At 36.4% G+C, this 22,711-nt stretch overlaps 1 protein-coding gene across 1 annotated transcript in view; it reads right to left on the bottom strand.

The window, feature by feature from the left end:
• The window catches only part of LOC150098796 (choline transporter-like 1), a 237,964-nt gene that overhangs the window by 156,482 nt on the left and 58,771 nt on the right, over positions 1-22,711 (bottom strand). Inside the window, exon 6 of the mRNA XM_090405754.1 lies at positions 34-200. Within this exon, the coding sequence (XP_090261880.1) occupies positions 34-200 (167 nt within the window). The remainder of the gene's footprint in view (positions 1-33; positions 201-22,711) is intronic.

The following is a 22,711-nucleotide window of genomic DNA, read 5'->3' as shown; positions in this document are numbered from 1 at the left end:
ATTACTTTTTATATATAAATATGACATACTTACTTACTGAAGTTGCTTCCATTGCTATTAATTCTTTCCAGCCTACTCGTAAATCCCTCACGATCTGTTGGACAGGATTGTGTGTATTTAAATATGCATAGATATTATATGTGATATCTACAGTAGGTTTCGTTATGTGTTGAGGAACACAGTGGTAAAAAATTGGCTTTCTATAATATGAAAGAAAATAAGAAAAATATATTATATATGCAAGTTACACATTTCAGACAAATATTAAATTTATGTTCTAGATATTACCTTACATTTTAGTCCCTATCAAAACTCTTGGACACTTTTTCTAAGGACTTCTTTCTGGTGAATGTACCACATACCTTCCATACCAGGAATGCACGTAGTATATTCACCAGAAAGGCATATGAAGAATCCTGACCAACTTATCCAAAAGGCTGCTGGTCCTGATATCTTCTTTCCCTCCTTCAACGTACTTATTATTTCAGATGACCTAATCACACCTTCTCAACACTGTATTATACTCAACTGGCATCCTCCACAGCATAGAAAAAGTTCATATTTAGCTCATTTCAGAAAGAGAAAGAGAGACAAAAGTATCTTGAGAAACTAGTGACTTAATGCACATTTAACTCTAAATAATCTAAAATAATGGATACCAGAAGAATTAACTTTGTCATCACTTGGAGAATTCTAGCTAATCAATGACAACCATACTGATTATTCTGCTATTCAAGATCCTTGTCTATATCATCCACTTAGAACACATATCATTGAAAGGTTTGAGAAATCTGTGCTGTTGCACAGTTATTTGCAAGTTTATAATAAATTTAGTTTAATCCTTTATCCAAGTGTGAGCAAACAAAGTTTGCAACTGAAAATATCTTCACGACTGAGGTAAGGTAGTACAACACCAGGTAACTTGTAGCAAAGGTGGCCAAACTACCATCACTCCTATCTCAGTATCTCCCATAATGTAAAACACATCTCCTTGAGAATATATATAATGTTATGCATTAAGGAAAGGGCCACTATCCATACCGGTTTCGACCTTTATTGAGGTCTCGTCAGTGGGAGCACCCTGAAGTGGAGATACCAGGCAGAAGCAATGGAGAGGTCATCTTTACCTATAAGAGTTGCCTTAAGGTGTGCCACCTTATTATTAAATTACTCTGGATTTAGAGAAAGTTCTTGAAAGTTTATTTTGCACTTGGTTAGACTATAATAAATTTAGTTTAATCCTTTATCCAAGTGTGAGCAAACAAAGTTTGCGCCTGAAAATATCTTCAGTAAGGTGGGACCTCGGGTGATAATTAAGCTTCCTAAGATTTGGGAAACACTTATCACCAGAGGTCCCGCCTTACATTCCAGGCCACCTACAACTGCCCTTAGAGGGCGCCCCACCTAGATAGGACTTTAGTGTCACCCATGTGGTTGGGCTAAGTACTGTGTGGTATTTGTGTATATGTTACATTAGTTTTTTTGTAATCCTGAAGATGTCTAAGTGACTGAGACGAAATATAGGAAGTATTAAATTCTGTTTTAATCCTTTCTGAGTGCTGTATACAATCCATTAAGCCTCCAACATGATGTCCTCACAGTACTTAAGCCTCTACACACAGACACCAATTCCAGTAATACTAAGCATACAACTGCATTAATAAATGTTAACATATATATATATACACACATACACACTGTATATTTAGATTATTTTATCATGATGAAACATTCCTATTTACAAAATTTACATTCAGTATATATAACACTGTAAAAAATGAACAGACGACATTGTTATTTGGGAAGAAAAAGAAAGAGAACTACAAAAAACATTGAAACTGTTAAATGAGGAAGGAAAGAGATTTGGACTTGTTATGAACTTGGAAAAAAAACAAAGACAATAATGGTATTTGGCAAGAAAAACATAAAACAAAAGATTGCAAAGGGAAGAACAAATCTGAAGGCCATGGATAACATCTGGAAAAGTAAAGTGATCAGCCTGCAAACATAACTAAGAGTCCACCACTAAAGATGCTGGAAACATGCATCTTTAGTGGTGTACTGCATGGATCTGAAACATGGGTAATAAATAAGGAATCAAGAAAAAGAATTTTGGCATTTGAAAGAACTTGTTACAGGAAGATTCTAAGAATAGGATTGATACAGAAAATCACAAATGAAGAGCTCTATTGCAAGAAACAACTAAAGGAGAATCTAATGCAGAAGAATTTTGCATTAGATTCTCCTTTGAGTGAGGACCAGAAGATAAAGACATTCATGTTTGGTATTATGGATGCTGTAAACAGAAGAGGTACACCATACAGAGAATGGATAGATGATATAAAGGAGACTGGCATGGAATGGATGTACAGAAACTGTGACACTGTGCACTGGACAAAGAAAGGTGGAAGATAGTGAAGGAGGCATCAGACAACAATGGGCAGTGAGCCCATGGTTCGTGATGATGATTACGATGAAAAATGAACATAAGAACATAATGAAAGGAAATGTAGTGATATTTTCTTCTTCTTCTTCAGCTTCTCCCACTTAAGTGGGGGTCACTGTTTGTAATGAGTCTCCTCCACACCTTCCTGTCTTGGGCTGTTACCACGTCCAAGTTCTTCATCTTCAAGTCCTCTTCTACCAGCTCCCTCCATCTCTTCTTTGGCTGCCCACGCTTCCGCCTTCCTTGCACATCCATCTGCATGACCCTTCTTCCCACATATTCGTCCTCCCTCCTCATCACATGACCAAACCATCTCAACCTTGCCTCCTGTATTTTTGCTCCTAAGTTCGTAACTTTCACTGTTCCCCTGACATAGTCATTTCTCAGACGATCCTTTCTGGTCACACCACACATCCGCCTAAGCATTCTCATCTCTGCTACTTCCATCCTGCTGATGTTATTTTTCCTCAGGGCTACAGTTTCTATAGCATATGTCATAGCTGGCCTCACTACTGTCATATAAATTTTGCCTTTCAGATTGATCGGCACCCTCTTATCACATAACACTCCAGCCATCTCCCTCCAGTTCCTCCAACCCGCTTGTATCCTGCATCCCACTTCCATCTCAGCTCCTCCATCTTCTTCCACTGTTGAACCTAAGTATCTAAAGTCTCTCACCTTCCTGATGACATTTCCTTCCAGCTCCAGATCTGTCTCCTGGCCGCCGCCGCCGACTGCACAACACATATACTCTGTCTTACTTCTGCTCAGTCTCATACCTCTCTCTTCCAGTACTTTTCTCCATCTTTCCAGTTTAGTTCCCGCTTCTTCTCTTGAATCTACACACAACAAGATGTCATCTGCATACAACATTGTCCAAGGCGCATCTTCTCTCACCTCCTCTGTTACCACCTCCATCACAATAATAAACAGAAACGGACTTAATGCTGACCCTTGATGCAAGCCAACTGTTACTTGAAAACTTTCTGTCTGTCCCAAACAGGTCCGAACACTTGTCTTCACATTTCTGTACATTTCCCGCACCAACCTGACATATTTCTCCGGCACCTTCTTCTCCCTCAGACACCTCCAGACTTCTTGCCTTGGCACTCTATCGTATGCTTTCTCCAGATCAATAAATACCAGATGTAGCTCCCTTTGTTTCTCTCGATATTTTTCCATCATCTGCCGTAACCAAAGATAGCATCTGTTGTTGATCTACCAGGCATGAATCCAAATTGTTCCTTTGCAATCCCCACCTCCTTCCTCAATCTACCATCAAGAACCCTTTCTAGGATCTTCATTGTGTGGGACATCAACTTTATTCCTCTGTAATTTTTACAGTCTTGTGCATCCCCTTACCCTTGTAGATGGGGACAAGAGTACTCTCCCTCCATTCCTCAGGTATATTTTCCTGTTGGTAAACTTTCATGAACAGGTGTCACAGCAGGTCAATTCCCTCTTCCCCCAGTGCCTTCCATGCCTCCACTGGAATTCTGTCGGGGCCCACCGATTTTCCATTCCTCATCCTCTTCATGGCCTCCGTCACTTCCACTCTACTGATGTTATGCACCATCCCCTCAAAAGGCTGCCCATCTCCTCTGAGAGTCCTTGCATTTTCCTCATTCAAAAGTCCCTCAAAGTATATTTTCCATCTGTTTTTTTATGTCCACATCCCTCCATAATACTCTTCCTTCAGCATCTTTGATCTGCCTCACATGTAAGATGTCCTTTGCTGCTTTATTTCTACATTTCGCTAGTTGGTAAATTTTTCTCTGTCCTTCCTTTGTTTCTAATTGATCATACAGATCTTGATATGCCATGGCCTTCGCTTGTGCCACAACTCTCTTGGCTTCTTGCTTTCTCTCTTTGTACACCTCTCTGTCCTCTTCCACTCTTGACTCATCCCACTTCTGCTTTGCCTTCCTCTTAGCTGTCACTGCCACTTGTACATCATTATTCCACCACCAACCCTCCTTCTGCACCTCTAAACTTTCCAGATGTCTCACCAAGCACCTCGATTGCACAGCTCAGGATTACTTTTGAATTATGTTTCCACCAATCCTGTACATTTTCCAGTCCATTGGAAATCCTCTCTAACACCCTCTCCCTAAGACGATTCCTCACACTCTCCTCTTTTAAGCGAAACCACTTAATTGTCTTCATCCCACGGCATCCAGAAGTTCTTATCTTCGATCTTATTTTAAAGTCTGCGCACAGCAGTCGGTGTTGTTGTGCTACTTGATCTGTTGGAATTACTTTACAATTTGTCACAACCTTAAGATGGTTTCTTCTAGTCAAAATGTAGTCAATTTGTGAGCTGTTGTTACCACTCCTAAATGTTATCAAATGTTCTTCCCTTTTGTAGAAAAACGAGTTCACAATTGCCAGATCAAACGCTACTGCAAAGTCCACAACCCTCTCTCCTTTCTGGTTCATCATTCCCACTCCATGGCCACCATACACCCTTTCACAGTCTCTATTCTGTCTTCCTATATGTCCGTTCAAGTCTCCTCCAACAATCACCATCTCATTTTCTTCCAATTTCCTCATTTCTTCATCTAACACGTTCCAGAACTCATCTTTTTCCTCTGCTGTACAACCAACTTGTGGGGCATATACACATAATATGACCACCCGCTCTTCTCCAAGACCCAATTTCATTCACATGATCCAGTCATTCCTTCTACCTACGTCCAGTACTTCACCCTTCATTCTGCCACACACCACAATTCCTACACCATTTCTTCCCTCGTTATTCGCTCCAGAGTAGAACAATTTATATCCATCTCCCAGTTCCTTTGCCTTTCCCCCATTCCACCTTGTCTCCTGCACACATAAAATGTCCAACTTCCTCTTCATGTCTGCCACCTCTCTTCCCCTTCCAGTCATTCTTCCAACATTCAGTGTTCCCACTCTCAACATCCTGTCCACCTGCTGGGCTTGCTTCTTAAAACCGCAGTGATACTCTAAATTGTAAATGTAACTTAATCAAAAATACATCAAGTATTTGGGTCTCCATATCAATATTGCAATTTGAAGTGGAACTCCCACACCACTTTAACAAAAAAGTTTAGGTTCATAATTAACAGAATATATTATGTTAAAAAATTTGTAAATGCAGCATTCTTAAGATGTTTATACTATTCCTGGGTAAATTCTTCACTGCAATATGGCATTACCTGTTGGGGTGGAGACTATTATAACAATCTGCTTCCATTAATAAGAATACAAAACAGAATAATCAGAGCCATAACTACTACCGACTTCGCACGCTCAACCAATGATCTGTATATCGTTCATAATATTCTACCATTTCAGAAACTATATCTCTATGTTGAAAGTTTATTTTTCACTTGGTTAGAGTATAATAAATTTAGTTTAATCCTTTATCCAAGTGTGAGCAAACAAAGTTTGCGCCTGAAAGTATCTTCAGGACTGAGGTAAGGTAGTACAACACCAGGGCAACTCGTTGCAAAGGTGGAGAAAGCTACCAACACTCCTGTCTCAGTATCTCCTATAATGCAAAACACATCTCCTTGCAGATATGTCTAATGTTATGCATTAAGGGAAGGGCCACTACCCAGACTAGCATTTGGCAACTCCTATAGGTAGAGATGACCATTTGGCAACTTCTATAAGTAGAGACGACCTGCGAATGCTTCTGCCTGGTATCTCAGCTTGGGCCTGGCTCCTACTGAAGAGACCTCAATAAAGGTAGAAACTAGTCTGGGTAGTGGCCCTTCCCTTAATGCATAACATTAGACATATCTGCAAGGAGATGTGTTTTGCATTATAGGAGATACTGAGACAGGAGTGTTGGTATCTTGCTCCACCTTTGCAACGAGTTGCCCTGGTGTTGTACCACCTTACTCCAGTCCTGAAGATACTTTCAGGCACAAACTTTGTTTGCTCACACTTGGATAAAGGATTAAACTAAATTTATTATACTCTAACCAAGTGAAAAATAAACTTTCAACATCTTTCTTAAATCCAGAGTAATTTATTAAAAAAGGGTGGCACACCATTTGGCAACTCCTATAGGTAGAGATGACCTGCGAATGCTTCTGCCTGGTATCTCAGCTTGGGCCTGGCTCCCACTGAAGAGACCTTAATAAAGGTCGAAACTAGTCTGGGTAGTGTCCCTTCCCCTAATGCATAACATTAGACATATCCGCAAGGAGATGTTTTTTGCATTATAGGAGATACTGAGACAGGAGTGTTGGTATCTTGCTCCACCTTTGCAATGAGTTGCCCTGGTGTTGTACCACCTTACCCCAGTCCTGAAGATACTTTCAGGCGCAAACTTTGTTTGCTCACACTTGGATAAAGGATTAAACTAAATTTATTATATCTCTATGGTTGTCTGTTATATGTAAAAAGAACACTGAAAGTTTCTTGGTATATAATGTAGACTATCGATTGCACTGCAGTCGAAAAACGCTGGGCTAACAAAGAAATTTTTCATAAATCTTTCGAGTACATTGCGATGAGTAGCTATAATAAACTTCCGAATGAAATTAAATCTATAACCCCAGAATATGTATTCAGAAAAAGATTGAGAAACTACCTTATGGGATTAAACAATGTTGACAATTATTTTAAACTATTATGGTATTGATTTACAAATTGGTTCATTCAATTAGGTATTAAAATATCAACATGTACATTATCATAACTGGTAAGGGAGCCTTCTTAGATGCGGTCCCCAGACTCTCAGTGTCTGTTTTGAGCTAATTACTTTACTAGTAACCAGTATGGCTACAGCCCTTGGTTACATAAATTTGCATTAACTAACTTACATTACTCTAAACAGGTTACTTATAACTATGAAACCATTCGAAATATATTATATTCTACTTGCATATATGAGAAAACCTTTTATTAACCATAATAAAATAATAGCCAAAATAAGTGTTAGTACCAACAGAATATGATAGTAATACTTGAATTTTATTTTGTAACATTGTACTGTGCATTGAATTGTATTGTGAAATATTGTCAAAATTATACAAGTTGAATAGTATAATATGTATATTTTGTATATGTGATGTGAATAATAAAAACTGTTAAACTGTTAAGTAAATCATGATTATGTGAATTTTTTTTACAAATACAGGTATCTCTCAAATAATGTGGTTAATTAATCCTTCGATGTTACCGTCTATATCAAATTCGTGTTAATCAAATCTAATAATCAATGGTAAAAATTACGATTCGTCCATGATCGATTACTGTATTAATAATTCCTTTTATATGGTACTCTTTTAGGAAAGATAAAAAAATGAATGCAAAGTAAATGTTTAATAAATGCTTCTATCTACATTATTTACTGCAATTTTTTTTTATCAAAAGAAGTTATGAAGAGTCATTTAAACAGTTTTAGTTTTTTTCTTATCGACATAATTCTACGAAAACAAGCAAAATGACTCTCCAGACCTCAGCAAACAAGCAATAAAACATAAAGAAAAAACACTGCAAATATAATACATGATGATACAAATTAAGTGGATGTTGAATCCAACATTATTTCATAGCCAAATATAGAAACTACAAGAGTTTTGTGCCAAATATATAGAAACTAAAAGTTTCGGCAGATGCAAGCATAAGCAACCATATGGGCAACTCGTAGTAAAGGTGGAGTAAGCTCCAGATCACTTTCCTTAGTATTTTCCATAATGTAAAGCACATCTCCTAGAGGACATGTATGATAAATAAGCCTTTGGCTCTCTATTTCAATAATACAATGATAGGTTATTTATTTTCAGTTTTACAATCTAGAAATTATTGAACAAAGAATTTAAAAAAAAACTAAATCATACTATACTGACATTGGAGGTCACAGTATCTCTCAGATACAATTTACTGTCAAATATCACAAACCTTTACATGTGTTAAACCAAACTGACAGCAAAAAACAGTGCAGAATATCGCTCGTAACATATGAATGCACAGCTATGCATGACCTCCAAGCTATACACTGAATTGTGTAAGAATATTTATATTAAACATTTTGCATGTATCTATGAGATCAACTGAGAGCTCTGCAGGGTTAAAGGTGAGTTAATCAAAATTCTTGGCGTGTATATCAAGGGATTGCTGCAATTAATTTCGTTGCGTTAATCAAATCCTGTGTTAAGCAAGGGATACCTGTATAACTATTTCTACAGCTCTGAAATTCTAAAGACTGGGTTTTGTTTTAAAATAAGGTTAAAGTCTGTTGAAGAAACTTAATAATAATAATAATAATAATATTATTATTATTATTATTAACAGCATAAATCTTATCTTTTGGAATTGTTTAGTAATTCTGTGATTGTTTAGGATTTAGTATTTTCAAATTTTTCCTCAAATCAAATTAAATTAACTTTCGCAAAAGTGATACGAAATTTGACATATCAAAGAATCCTCACTTGCATAATAACTGCTTCTGAATGTATTAACTATCCATAGCATCTATTACACCAGACATTACCAGATGTTGCGTAGTTGCTCAGATTCTCGATGATGTGTCACACCAGTCCTCATTAAGTGGTCCTGTTATATGCTTTTCTGGAGGTTTCAACTCTCTGGTCACTCAGAACACATCATCTCATTGATGATCTACCCATTCCTCTTTTCCAGGAACTTTACCTTCTTTTTTCGAGAAGTGCTCCTTCCAGCCTTTCATTGTGGCCAAAGTGTTTCAACTTTCTTCTGTCAATATCCTTAAGGAGCCTTAAAGTTATACAGATTCTTTCTAGCCCCCCAACTGTTTGTCTGCCTTTCAGTATATGACATCCTCAACAGCGTTCTGTAATATCGCATCACAAAAGCAGCTATCCTTTTCCTATCGGACTTCTTTAGGTTCCAAGTCTCACGTTCATAAGTCTCTGTTGGAAAAACAGCTGTTTCCAAAATCCTCAACTTTTTTCCTGTGGAGATAGATCCATTTCAATTCCCATCAATTCCCTTTTAATTTTATCCAAATATTTAGATAATGTTTGAAATTATTATTTCAAGCATAATATGAAAAATTATATGCATCAACAAAACCTGATTGTAGAAAAGGATATAGTTACAGGGAGAGAACATAAAAGATATTGTTTTTTCAGGCAGACTTTTCTGGGGTATTGCTGATGATGGCTGGAGAACTTCAACCAACAAAAATAGAAGTAAAGGAGGATTTCAGGTCTGGGAAAGATGGTCCATTTGACCTATCTTCTCACAGTGAGATAGAGGCCAACATGATAAAATATTATTAATTACTACTTAGGACCAGGAGGTCCACAAGAAGATGTGGATGCCATGGTTTTGAGAGTACTGTATCTCGTAATAGCATCAGAAGATGTATCATAATCAAGGTCCACGTGTCCAGATACCCTGCCTCCAAGTGGAGAAAGTAACCTTGCAGTCTTGTTCTGGGATTGCTAAACATGTGAAATTCTCTGTCAAGAAAGGATTTATGTCAATTTATTTAACAGTATTAATTCACAACATAGATTAATAAGAAAATAACTAATATTTATTTAAGTTATTTGCTGATTATTTTGCCTGTATTATATCCAACACCTTCAAACACAAGAACAATTTGCTACAGTACACAAACAACAATTTAGTATAACAGTGGGACCAGTTTAAAAAATTATAATGCTCAACATAAGGAACTAACTCCTAATTGGTGCCATCTATTGTTGGATTGAGAGAGAGAGAGAAGAGTATTAATTTGATCATAAAATGACTGTCTCTCAGATTTTTGGTAAAGTCATCATAAGTGATTGTTTTTTGGAATTAGCAGCAGCGTTAAAACATTCTCCAAACCTCAATAAGTACAGCTGTATCAATTTACCAAAAATCTAGGAGACAGTCATTTTAAAATCAAATGAATACATTTTTTTGCCTCTTTATCAAGCAGTAGATAATGCTAATTAGGAATTAAGTTGCTTGTGTCATCCGTTACAATTTTTTTTAAACTAGTTCCACTGTTATACCAAACTGTTATTGTTTCATGTACTGTGAAAAACTGTAATTATGCTCTTTAGATGCTGGATATAATACCAGTGAAATATCAGCAAATAAATTAAATAAATATTAATTATTTTCTTATTAATCTGTGTTGTGGATTAATACTGTTAAATAAATTGACATGAATTGCCTACATAAGCCTTTCTACTCGTTTTAGAAAGGGTAAAGTTGAACTACAAAGCTGATAATTAAGGCAAACTTGGGGGGTATCTTGGAGCAGCGCCATGGTTTGAGAAGCTACAGGGAAAGAATATCAGTAGTACATGGGAAGTGGTCAGGTATTGTTTCAGAGAAGAATTATCAGACTGCATACCCATGGTGAGGAGGATAAACCGACTGCGGGGGGGGGGTAAGTGGACGAGTAGAGATATAAAGCAGGAGTTGCGAAAAAAAAAAAAAAAAAAACAGAGAAAGAACAATGTGGAAGAAATATAAAGAAAAAAAATTGATCAGCATACTTATGAACAGGGATTGACAAATTATATAAAATACTACTTGCTATGAAAAATAATATTGCCCAAGGCACCTTCACACTTTCTTTTTAATATCACAATAAATGTCCAAACATTCCAAAAAGTGATTACTGGTGTAGTATCATTGTTTGGAGAAAATTTTCTTTGTGTGAGAACCATTTCAAGGATACATCAATAAATAATAAGAATAGAAAGAACTGTTAAAACAACACTGATTATTTGAAAATATAAATAAAGGATATTGACTAAAATAAAGAGCCAAAAGGCTTCACTTTGGTGATGCAAAATTTATAAAATATTAATTTAAATATCATTTATAAATATAAATAATATATAAAAGTATTTACTAAAATAAAGAGCCAAAAGGTTTCGCTTTAGCGATGCAAAATTATAAAAATCAAGTGATATTAAATTCAGCAGAAGGTCAGGCTAGGGCCTTATGAAGCCTTTTGGCTCCTTATTTTATAAATACTTTTATGCACCGACCAAGAGAGTTCGCTTACGAAAAATACACCTCTCTCATGTTTCAAGTTCCTTAGTACTGAGTTTTTTGCTCTCACAAGGTTTTTCTGCCTAGTCTCTGACGAAAACCAATCAATTTGAAACTGTTTCAGGCCAGTGAAACCTTATCAAAATGGACCAGTAGGAGGCGAATATATGGATGCTGTCATAGCAAGCATGTCTCCTATAAGGTCCGGCTATGGCAACTCGCAAACACCGGCGAGTGTATTTCCGTCAGCTCTCTGTTCAAATTTCATACGAAACTTTTATAGTTTCTGTATTCGGTTTGAACTAATGCTGGATTTAATATTCACTTGACTTTTATAATATATACAATTTTATATCCACTTGGTTTTTATAAAGGATACTGAATTTTCAGGGAGGATTAAGGGAACAGCTGTCATACTTGACAGCTGGTGTGGGTTGTATGTGGACTCACTTGATGAGTCACTGACTCCGTGGAGATTTCTCTTAATAATAATAATAATAATTACACTAATAAAAACAAATTAGCACTGTTTAAAGGTCAAAGCTGTATAACTGAGAGGAGACCTCCACATTGCCTTTAAAGAAATGCAGAGAAATGACCAGGACTTCTGCCCTAATGTCTAATCTTCATCTTTTCTGACCACTACCTGGATACTAAATGAACAAGGATGGGTTGGCTATTTGGGATTTAGCCAACCAAATTGTATTCTTATTGGCTTAAACCAAAATATAAAATGATGGTACAACATGACATAATTACATGCCGGCTGGGGTGTTGCCTGGTTAAACAAGGTCCCTGTTGTTTTTGTCAGGGAACCAGGGTGAACAGCAAAAAGTCAGTTACTGGAACAACAAATGATGTTGAGTTGGGAAACTCAACATCACCAGACTTCAAGATTGGTACTATCAACATAAGAAGCCTGAATGGCAAAGAAATGAAGCTAGCTGAGGAATTGGATAAGTACTAGATTGACATAATAGGGATACTGGAACAAAAAAAGACAAAAAAAAAAACAAAATGGTGAGATCTTTCTGAGCAATAAATACAAAATGTTATATTCAGGCAATGACAATCAAGGAAAAGAAGGAGTAGCTATAGTATACAATACTAAATATGAGGCTAATCTTCTTGAATGGAAGGCAATATCAAGTAGAGTGATATCGACAAATATCAAAATGGGGAAACTGAACAATGACACTTATTTGTGCCTATGGCCACACAGAAGGTTCCATTAAGGTAGAAGTGGAGATATTTTTTGAGGCTTTAGAGAAGGCAACTGACACTATGAAAAAGGAAAAGCTGGTTCTTGTTGTGGATCTAAATAGGAGAGTAGGAAATGATTGTCAGATATACAGAAATATTTTGGGAAAATTTGGAGAAAAGAGCAAAGCTAATAATGATGGCAAATATCTGATGGATTTCTGCTCAGGACATGGACTGGTTATTACTAACACCATGTTTCAACATAAAAATGTGCACAAATTCACATGGAGAAAAGAGATAAGGAATAAGAAAAGTCTCACTGAGTATGTTATTGTTGATAGTGATGTTTCATCAATGGTGCAGGACACAAAAAATGAAAGAGTTTGAGAACAGGAACCAAATCCTGAAGAAAACATTGATTTATTCAGCCAGGGTGAACAGCGAGTAGTCAGCTACTGGAACAAATCCTGAAACACACCCCAACTCAACATCACCAGACTTCAAGATCGCTACTATCAACATCAGAAGCCTGAATGGCAAAGAAATGGAGCTAGCTGAGGAATTGGATAAGTACCAGACTGAAATAATAGGGGTGACTGAAACAAAAAAGACAAAAACTGGTATGATCTTTCTGAGCAATAGAGAGGCAGTCTGCAAGGATAGAAAAATCAGACCTCCATGGTGGACACAGGAAGAAGTTAAAAGAGGCAGTGAAGGAAACAAAGAAAGTATATCAAAAGTTCCTGGCAAATAAGTCAGCTTATGCTAGTAGAGAATACAGAGGCAAATGTAAGAAAGCTAAACAAAAGTCATGGGAAGACTTTGGTACGAACATAGAAAATAAATATCAAGAAGTTGTTGGAAGTTTTTCAACCTAGTTATACTATAAATTTATAAGTTATACTATAAGCTAAAACTAGCGACTCGTATATGGAAATATGACTTCTGCATTACTTAAACCTTGGTATCACCTCTAGGTCTGGCTCCCATTGATGAGATCTCGATAAAGGTCGAAACTCGTCTGGGTAGTGACCCTTCCCATAATTCATAGCATTATACATGTCTGTAAGGAGATGTGCTTTGCATTATGAGATTCTAAGGTAAGTAATGTGAAAGCATTAGCCTCTATATACGAGTTGCTCAGTCCTGAAATTATTTCAGGTGCAAACTTTGTTTGCTTACACTTGGATAAATTATTAAACCAAGAATATAATTTCTTGGAACTTTAATTTATAAAATATCAAGAAGCTGGCAAGATATTCTGGAGGTTGCTGAAAAAGCTCAGAAATGGAGGTAAGATTGCTGTAAAAGGAGATTAGAGATGATAAAGGTTACAAGAAAACTGGAGAAAAAGATATCCTTATCTATGGAGAAATTAGTTCGAAAAATTGCAAAATGAAACAATCAGTGACAGCACAGTGGTAAAAAACCATCAACAGGCATGCAATCAGGAATATATATCCATAAATGAATTAGAAAAAGCTATCAAAACCCTGAAATGTTCAAAGGCAGTGGCAGCCCTGCATAGTTCAGAAGGCTATGGTATGAAGGTTCTGAACAGAGGAACGAATTCCAATTGATTGAAGTAGAGCTTTCATAGTACTCATATATAAAAAGGGAAATAAAACTGAATGTGAGAATTACAGAGGTATTTCCTTACTGCATGTTCCTAATAAGATTTATGCAAGTATACTTGAGAAATAGGTTGAGAAGGATTGCTGAAGGAAAGCTTGGTGAAGAACCTAGACTCAGGCCAAATAGAGGCTGTCAGGATCAGATTTTCACTTTATAACAAATAGCTGAAAAATCATAGGAATATAACAAAGATCTGTATTTAAGTTTTGTAGATCTGGAAATGGCATATGATTGTGAAATATGACTTCTATTCAAAATTATTCGATTTTTAATTTCAATTATTCAAAACGCTACAGTTGTATTGGTGTCGATGGGGCATATTAAGCAATACTTAGTCTTTATTTGAGTTGTAAGTCTGCGGTAAGAACTGAAGGAAGTACAGGAAGATAGTTTAATATTAAATCAGGTGTCAGACAAGGAATTATCCTCTCTGTTATTCATTATCTCTATAGATCACATTATGAAGGAAAGTGGTATTAAGCCTGATATCAAAATTCGAGATGTTAATCTTATCTCTACTTTATGCAGATGATGTTATACTTCTAAATAAATCCATTACAAGACTGCAAGATTACCTGACTAAATTAAATAACTGTTGTAATAAATATGGTATGAAGGTCAGCAATCCTCACCTTCTCGTGGTACACCCTGTTGGGTATCTAATTGGATACTGAACGAACGAGAATGGGCTGGCAATTTGGGATTTAGCCGATCAAATTGTATTATTATTGGTTAAATGAAAATAAAAAATGATGGTACAACATGACAAAATTTCATGCCGGCTGGGGCGTCACCCGGTTAAACAAGGCCCCCATTGTTTTCGCCAGGTAACCAGGGCGAACAGCGAAAAGTCAGCTACTGGAACAAATCTGAAAACAAACCCCAACTCAACATCACCAGAGTCAACGATTGGTACTATCAACATAAGAAGCCTGAATGGCAAAGAAATGGAGCTAGCTGAGGAATTAGATAAGTACCAGATCGACATAATAGGGGTGACTGAAACAAAAAAGACCAAAACTGGTGAGATCTTTCTGAGCAATATATACAAAATGTTATATTCAGGCAATGACAATCAAAGAAAAGAAGGAGTAGCCATAGTATTCAACACAAAATACGAGGCTAATCTTCTTGAATGGCAGTCAGTCTCAAGTAGAGTAATGTGGGCAAATATGAGAATGGGGAACTGGACAATGAGACTTATTTGTGCCTATGGTCCCACAGAAGGTTCTACTAAGGTAGAAGTGGAGGAATTTTTTGAAGCTTTAGAAAAAGCAACTGACACAATGAAAAAGGAAAAGTTGGTCCTTGTTGGGGATCTAAATAGCAGAGTAGAAAATGATTGTCAGACATACAAAAATATTTTGGGAAAATTTGGAGAAAAGAGCAAAGCTAATAATAATGGCAAATATCTGTTGGATTTCTGCTCAGGACATGGACCAGTTATTACTAACACCATGTTCCAACATAAAAATGTGCACAAATTCACATGGAGAGAAGAGGCAAGGAATAAGAAAAGTCTCGTTGACTATGTTATTGTTGATAGTGATGTTTTCTCCCTGGTACAGGACACCAGAGTGTACAGAGGATTTGAAATTGGAAGTGATCATTATTTAGTCTTGAGGAGGATAAATGGAATTTCATATTGCAAAGAATAACATGTAAAAAAGTTTTAAAGCGAATAAAAGTTGAGCAGCTCTCAGATGTGAACTGTAGACTAAAATACACAAAGATTATTGAAAAAAAAATGAAAGAATTTGAGAACAGGAATCAAACCTTGGAGATTCAGTGGCAAACTCTGAAGAAAACATTGATTGATTCTGCCAGAGAGGCATGTGGTGAGGTTGTCTGGAAGGATAAAAAAATCAGAACTCCCTGGTGGACACAGGAAGTTAAAGAGGCAGTGAAGGAAAAGAAGAAAGCATATAAAAAGTTCCTGTCAAATAAGTCAGCTTGTGCTCTTAGAGAATATAGAGACAAATGCAAGAATGCTAAACACTGTGTAAAACTAGCTAAACAAAAGTCATGGGAGGACTCTGGCAAGAATATAGAAAATAAATATCAAGAAGGTGGCAAAATATTCTGGAGGTTGTTGAAGAAGCTTAGGAATGGAGGAAAGAGTGCTGTAAAAGGAGTTAGAGATGATAAAGGTGACATGTAAAACTGGAGAAAAAGATATCCTTGAAGTATGGAGTAATTACTTTGAAAAACTGCTAAATGAAACAAGCAGTGATGACAGCACAGTGGTAAAAAAACACTGACCAGGCATGCAGGCAGGAATACATATCCATACTTGAAGTAGAAAAAGCCATCAAAGGCTTGAAATGTGGAAAGGCAGCTGGAGTAGATGATATTCGACCAGAAATGCTGAAGTATGGTGGTATGAGAGTCTTACAGTGGCTGAACTGCATAGTTCAGAAAGCCTGGACAGAGGGACGAATTCCCAATGATTGGAGTAGGGAAATAAAACTGAATGTGAGAATAACAGAGGTATTTTCCTACTGAGTGTTCCTGGCAAGATCTATGCAAGTATACTTGAGAAACGGTTGAGAAGAATAGTGGAAGAAAAGCTTGGTGAAGAACGAGCTGGATTCAGGCCAAACAGAGGCTGTCAGGATCAGATCTTCACTTTACAACAAATAGTCGAGAAAGCATGGGAATATAACAAAGATCTGTATTTAAGTTTTGTCGATTTGGAAAAGGCATATGACAAGGTGCCAAGAGAGAAGCTATTCAATACGTTGCAGTTATATGGTGTCAATGGGGCATTATATCAAGCAATACTTAGTCTTTATTTGAGTTGTAAGTCAGCAGTTAGAATTGAAGGAAGTACAGGAAGATGGTTTAATGTTAAATCTGGTGTGAGACAAGGATGTACATTATCCCCTCTGTTATTCATTATCTATATGGATCACATTATGAAGGAAAGTGGCATTAAACATGATAACAAAATTGGAGATGTTAATGTCAGCTCTTTGCTTTTTGCGGATGATGTTATATTTCCAAATAAATCTGCTACAAGTCTGCAAGATTCTCTGACTAAATCTAATAGCTGTTGTAATAGATATGGTATGAAGGTCAGCAATAAAAAGACAAAGACAATGAAAATAGGCAGAATCATTGAAAATGTCAACTGTGTTGTGAATGGAGAACCTGTGGAACAAGTAAAACATTTCAGCTATTTAGGCTCGATTTTTAGTGAAGATGGTAAATTAAATATAGAAATAGACAACAGAATCAGCAAAGCTGGTATGGTGGGAAGTCAACTGAATAAATTCATATGGAATAAGAGAGAAATTAGTCGGAACACTAAATTAGCTGTATTACAAGGCAGTTTTCAAACCAGTTTTAACTTATGGATCTGAGAGCTGGGTCAGAAGTAAAACACTTGACCAAAGACTAGCGACCTCAGATATGAGAGTTCTGAGAAAGATTATAGGTGTGAACAGATGGCATCAATGGCAATATCATATTAAAAACGAGGATATTAGGAAAGAAGTTGACATTGTCAGCATCCAGGAATGCGTTAGCAGAGCTAATCTCAGGAGGTATAGTCACCTAAACAGAATGGGCGAGGAAAGATTAGCAAAACAAATGTTCTCTGCCAGGTTGGCAGAAAACGACCCAGAGGAAGACCAAGATATAGGTGGATTGATACGGTACAAAGTGCCTTAGACGATAGAAATACAAGATCTGATAATGTTGGAGTCTTGACAAGTAACAGACTGATTTGGAGGAAAATTTTAGATAGGAAGTTAGTAATGATATAATTTTTTCATGTAGCACTATCATATCCTGTACACCCCTTGTGGGTACATAGCAGGAATTTGATGATGATGAGGTCAGCAATAACAAGACAAAGACAATGAAAATAAGCAGAAACATAGAAAATATCAACTTAATTGTGAATGGAGAACCTATAAAACAAGTAAAACCTTTCGGCAACTTAGGCACAATTTTTAGTGAAGATGGTAAATTAAATATGGAAATAGACAATGGAATCAACAAAGCTAGTATGGTAGGAAGTCAACTGTATAAATCTATATGGAAAAGAGAGAATTAGTCAAAACACTACATTAGCTATATACAAGACAGTGTTCAAGTCAATTTTAACTTATGGATCCGAGAGCTGGGTTAGAAATAAAACACTTGACCAAAGACTAGAGACCACAGATATGAGAAGTCCTGAGAAAGAGTAGGGCAATATCATATTAAAAATGAGGAAATTAGGAAAGAACTTGACACGGCATCCAGGAATGTGCTAGTAGAGCTAATCTCAGGTGGTATGTTGCTTAAACAGAATGGGCAAGGAAAGATTAGCAAAACAAGTGTTCTCTGCCAGGTTGGCAGGAAAAAGACCCATAGGAAGACCAAGATATGGGTGGACTGATACAGTAAAAAGTGCCTTTGAAGACAGAAATATAAGATCTGATAATGTTGGAGTTTTGACAGGTAACAGATTGATTTGGAGGAAAATTGTAGATAGGAAGTTAGTGGTACTAATCATATACTTCCATGTAGTACTAATCATATACTGTACACCCCTTGAAGGTGCATTTCAGGAATTTGATGATGATGATAACAGAATCAACAAAGCTGGTATGGTAAGAAGTCAACTGGATAAATTTATATGGAATAAGAGAGAGATTAGTCAAAACAATAAATTAGCTGTATACAAGACACTGTTCAAACCAATTTCAACTTATAGATCTGAGAGCTGGGATAGAAATAAAACACTTGACCAAAGACTAGAGACCACAGATATGAGAGTCCCAAAATATATTAGGGGCATGAACAGATGGCATCAGTGGCAATATCATATTAAAAATGAGGATATTAGGAAAGAACTTGACATTGTTAGCATCCAGGAATGTGTTAACAGAACTAATCTCAGGTGGTATGGTCATTTAAACAGAATGGAATAGGAAAGATTAGCAAAACAAGTGTTCTCTGCCAGATTGACAGGAAAAAGACTTAGAGGAAGATCAAGATATAAGTAAAAAGTGCCTTAGAATCTAGAAATATAAGATCTGATGATGTTGAAATTTTGACAAGTAACAAGTATTTGGAGTAAAATTGTAGATAGGAAATTAGTAATGATGTATGTTTTTCATGTAGTACTATCATATCCTATACACCCTCTAGGGGTACATGTCAGGTTTGATGATGATGATAAAAAAAAATTACATTAATTTCTTTACTTGAATGGCCCTTTATATTACACATATTCATCTATGTTTTCTTAAAGGTAAAAAAACTGTTTAGAAAGTTATTAATTTTTTTTTTCTTCTTCTTCTTTTGTACTTCCTTTCCAGTAATAGGCCTAGTGGCCTGTTACAGTCTCTTCCCATCTTCTCAAAGGCTGTCCTCTATTCCTTCTTCCTTGAGGTTGATCTCTCTCTCTGGGAAGTCTTCCTTCATTCTTTCTTCCTGTATGTTGTCTTCATCTCACTTTATAAAGATTCATAATAATATAGTCTAAAACAGATATCACCTCAAGTTCATTTAAGATATCGCTATTTCTTTTGAAGTCTAGTCTATTATATCCAGATGTTTTGCAAATGAATCTCATTTCAGAGCTTATCAGTCTTTTTCTATCTGTGTGAGTTATGGTCCAGGCTTCTGAACCATATGTTAGGATAGGTCTTGCTATTGAGTTATGGGTTCCTATTCTTGCTTTCTTGCTTATTATCTGATTGATAGTTTTTGTTATTCCTATATAATTGGTTATTTTATGTTGTATGTCTTTCTCTCTTTCATAAGATAAGTGGTAGCCTAGATATTTGAATGTATTAACCTGTCCTATAATATTATCGTTCATGCAAATTTTGCTTCTAATTGAATCTCGACTGGTTTTTTTATTAAATAAAAAATATTCCATTTTGTCCCGTCTGTAGTTCCTCACCAACTGGCAAAATCTATTTGCCACAGGTGAAAGTAGACCCCCACTCATGACCAGCATAAAGCATAGGCAAGAAGGTTGACTAGCACGGTAAGAAAGACTAAATCAGATTATGAGAGAAAATTAGCTAAGCAAGCTGAAGTAAATCCAAAAGAGTTTTTTCACTATGTACCAAATAAGAGGAAGAATAATTATGGAAGGATGATTGCAATAAATGCTGATGGTAGGAAGGTGACAGAAGCAGAAGATAGAGTTAAGTTGCCAAGTGAAAACTTTGCAAGTGTGCATCACCCAGGTGGAGATTTGCAGTTGCTGATGTGAGAATTGAGGTACATGAACAGAAAGTGCTCAGCAAATTAAAAAATATCAACATGAATATAGCAGTGGGACTGGGTGGCATGGGGTTTGCAGTTATTGACATTCAAGAATGTACAAGAGAACTGGCAGTGTCTCTGATGAAGTTATTTAATTTAAGTATTAGATCTGGCAAGGTTCCAAGGAAGAGGAAAGAGAGTAAGATAGTTTCATTAAATAAAGGTGGTTCCAAGAGAGAAGTATCAAATTACAGACTAATTAATATATCAGGAATGGTGGTAAAAGTATTGGAAAAGTTGATTAGAAGTAAACTCCAGCAATGGACAAAAAGGAATACAATACCGTATGGTTGGCAGCACAACTTTGTGAAAAGGTAGGTCCTGCTTTAGTAATTGACTCACATTTTATAACAGAGTGACAGCAGAATTAGATGTGGGAAATGCAGCACTACATCATGATAGTGCTGCATTTTGCAAAGGCCGATAGATACCAGAGAATACCGCATTTATTCAAATACAGCTCGCAATTTTTTTTTTCCAAAATCAAAGTTAAAAAATCATGGTGCAAGATAAATGCGGGAATTTTCAGAAATTAAAGTTTTCAGCAAAAACCTGAAAATGGGTATGACTTACCAAGAATCTCTTATTCACTATCGCTACTTCCAGCCTCGAGAGCGGTTTCCTTATGTGCATCGTCAAAGTCATCTACTCAAATAGTGTCATCTTCTCTATCATCCAGGGCATTAAAGATGGTTTTTTTAAAAAACTCTTGGCAATTATTTCTGACGAAATCATTTCCCAAACTCTCAAAATCCAGTTGCACAACAGTTCTAATGATGGTCTCTTAATCTTCCCTGCCAGAGACAGGTTGTAGTCACCGGCTGCCATCCACTCTGTGTAGAATTTTCATACACAGTCCTTAAATAGTTTGTTGACCGATACATCCAAGGGCTGTAATCAAGGTGTAAGACCACCAAGAATAATGATCACATCGGTCCTTATATCTGAAAGTTGTTTTATTATTTCAGGTCCTGAGTGTCCACGTAAGCTATCCCACGCAAGGAGAGCAGAATGTCGAAATAAGGCCCCTGGCCGTTTGTCTCAAACTGTTCTAATCCAATCTCGAACCAATGTAGTGTCCATCATCCTTTTTCTTGGACTCTTGCATGAATTCCAAGGGGAAATTTCCCCTTCGGCATTATTTTCCTTTTGAACATTAAGTAAGGAGGCAACTTTCTTCCATCTGCAGAAATTACAAGCATGATCTGCATCACTATTTTCACTTCTAGTTGTGTGTATTTTCTCACTTTTTTCACTGTTTTCTGTTAATGTTGTTTGGTGCAGCATGTCGAAATTGAATGAGGTTTGATCAGCATTGGCTATTTGTGATATCGCTCATCCTCTCAAAATCTTTTGGCATTCTTTGGCAAAGGGATGTCCTTTAATGAAGAGAAAGACTTTTACTCTTCAGAATCTTGTGGCCAACCTTGGCTCACTTTCAGATCTGTGCAACTGATGCCTCATTTTGAAGCTAACTCATGCGCTTTGAAATGTAACATTTAGTGCAAAACACATCAACCATCTTTATGCAAACCTAACACATATTCAAGTAACTCTTCCTCCAATTCAGGAAACTTTCCACTTTTAGGTCCTCAGAATGCTTTTCTTGCCTTACTGATACTTTCTAATGCAAGTTTCTGTTTATGACAATATCACACATTAAACTCAGTCACTGTAAATTCACTGTCTTCTGCTTGATTGCCACGTTTTTCTGCATAATAACTTCAAATAACTTTGAGTTTAAAACCAGCACTGTAAAATTAATATTTCTCCATATTGCAAGCAAAAATTACCAGTAATATATAAGACTTGCGATATGTAATGAACATCCTTCACAAATGACTAATGAGAAGTGAAATCAGAGTGCGAAACAGACAGCAATGATAGGCCAGTAGAAATAGAGCAGCTATGAAGATGTGCATATGACTGCCTGGTGTGGTGTGGTATTAACAAAAGATCACATGACTCAACGACAAAGGTAAGCCAACAATTGAGTTGAAATGCTGATTCTCTTCAAATGAATTCCATAATATCTGAAACTGCCATAAAATTCACTATATATTTCTTAGTTTTAAGATGTTCACGTTCGGGGTGGTGTTTTGCCTGTTTATTGTTCCAATGGGACTTCTCATTACCATTTGTGTACTGCTTCTGCATTGCACAGGTGGACTCAACTCACATAGA

This window comes from Typopeltis vanoorti, chromosome 15 (assembly GCF_054136105.1).
Source record: "Typopeltis vanoorti isolate ZY-2024b chromosome 15, IOZ_Tvanoo_1.0, whole genome shotgun sequence".
In the NCBI taxonomy this organism is placed as follows: domain Eukaryota; kingdom Metazoa; phylum Arthropoda; class Arachnida; order Uropygi; family Thelyphonidae; genus Typopeltis; species Typopeltis vanoorti.
This window is presented reverse-complemented; position numbering and strand designations above follow the sequence as displayed.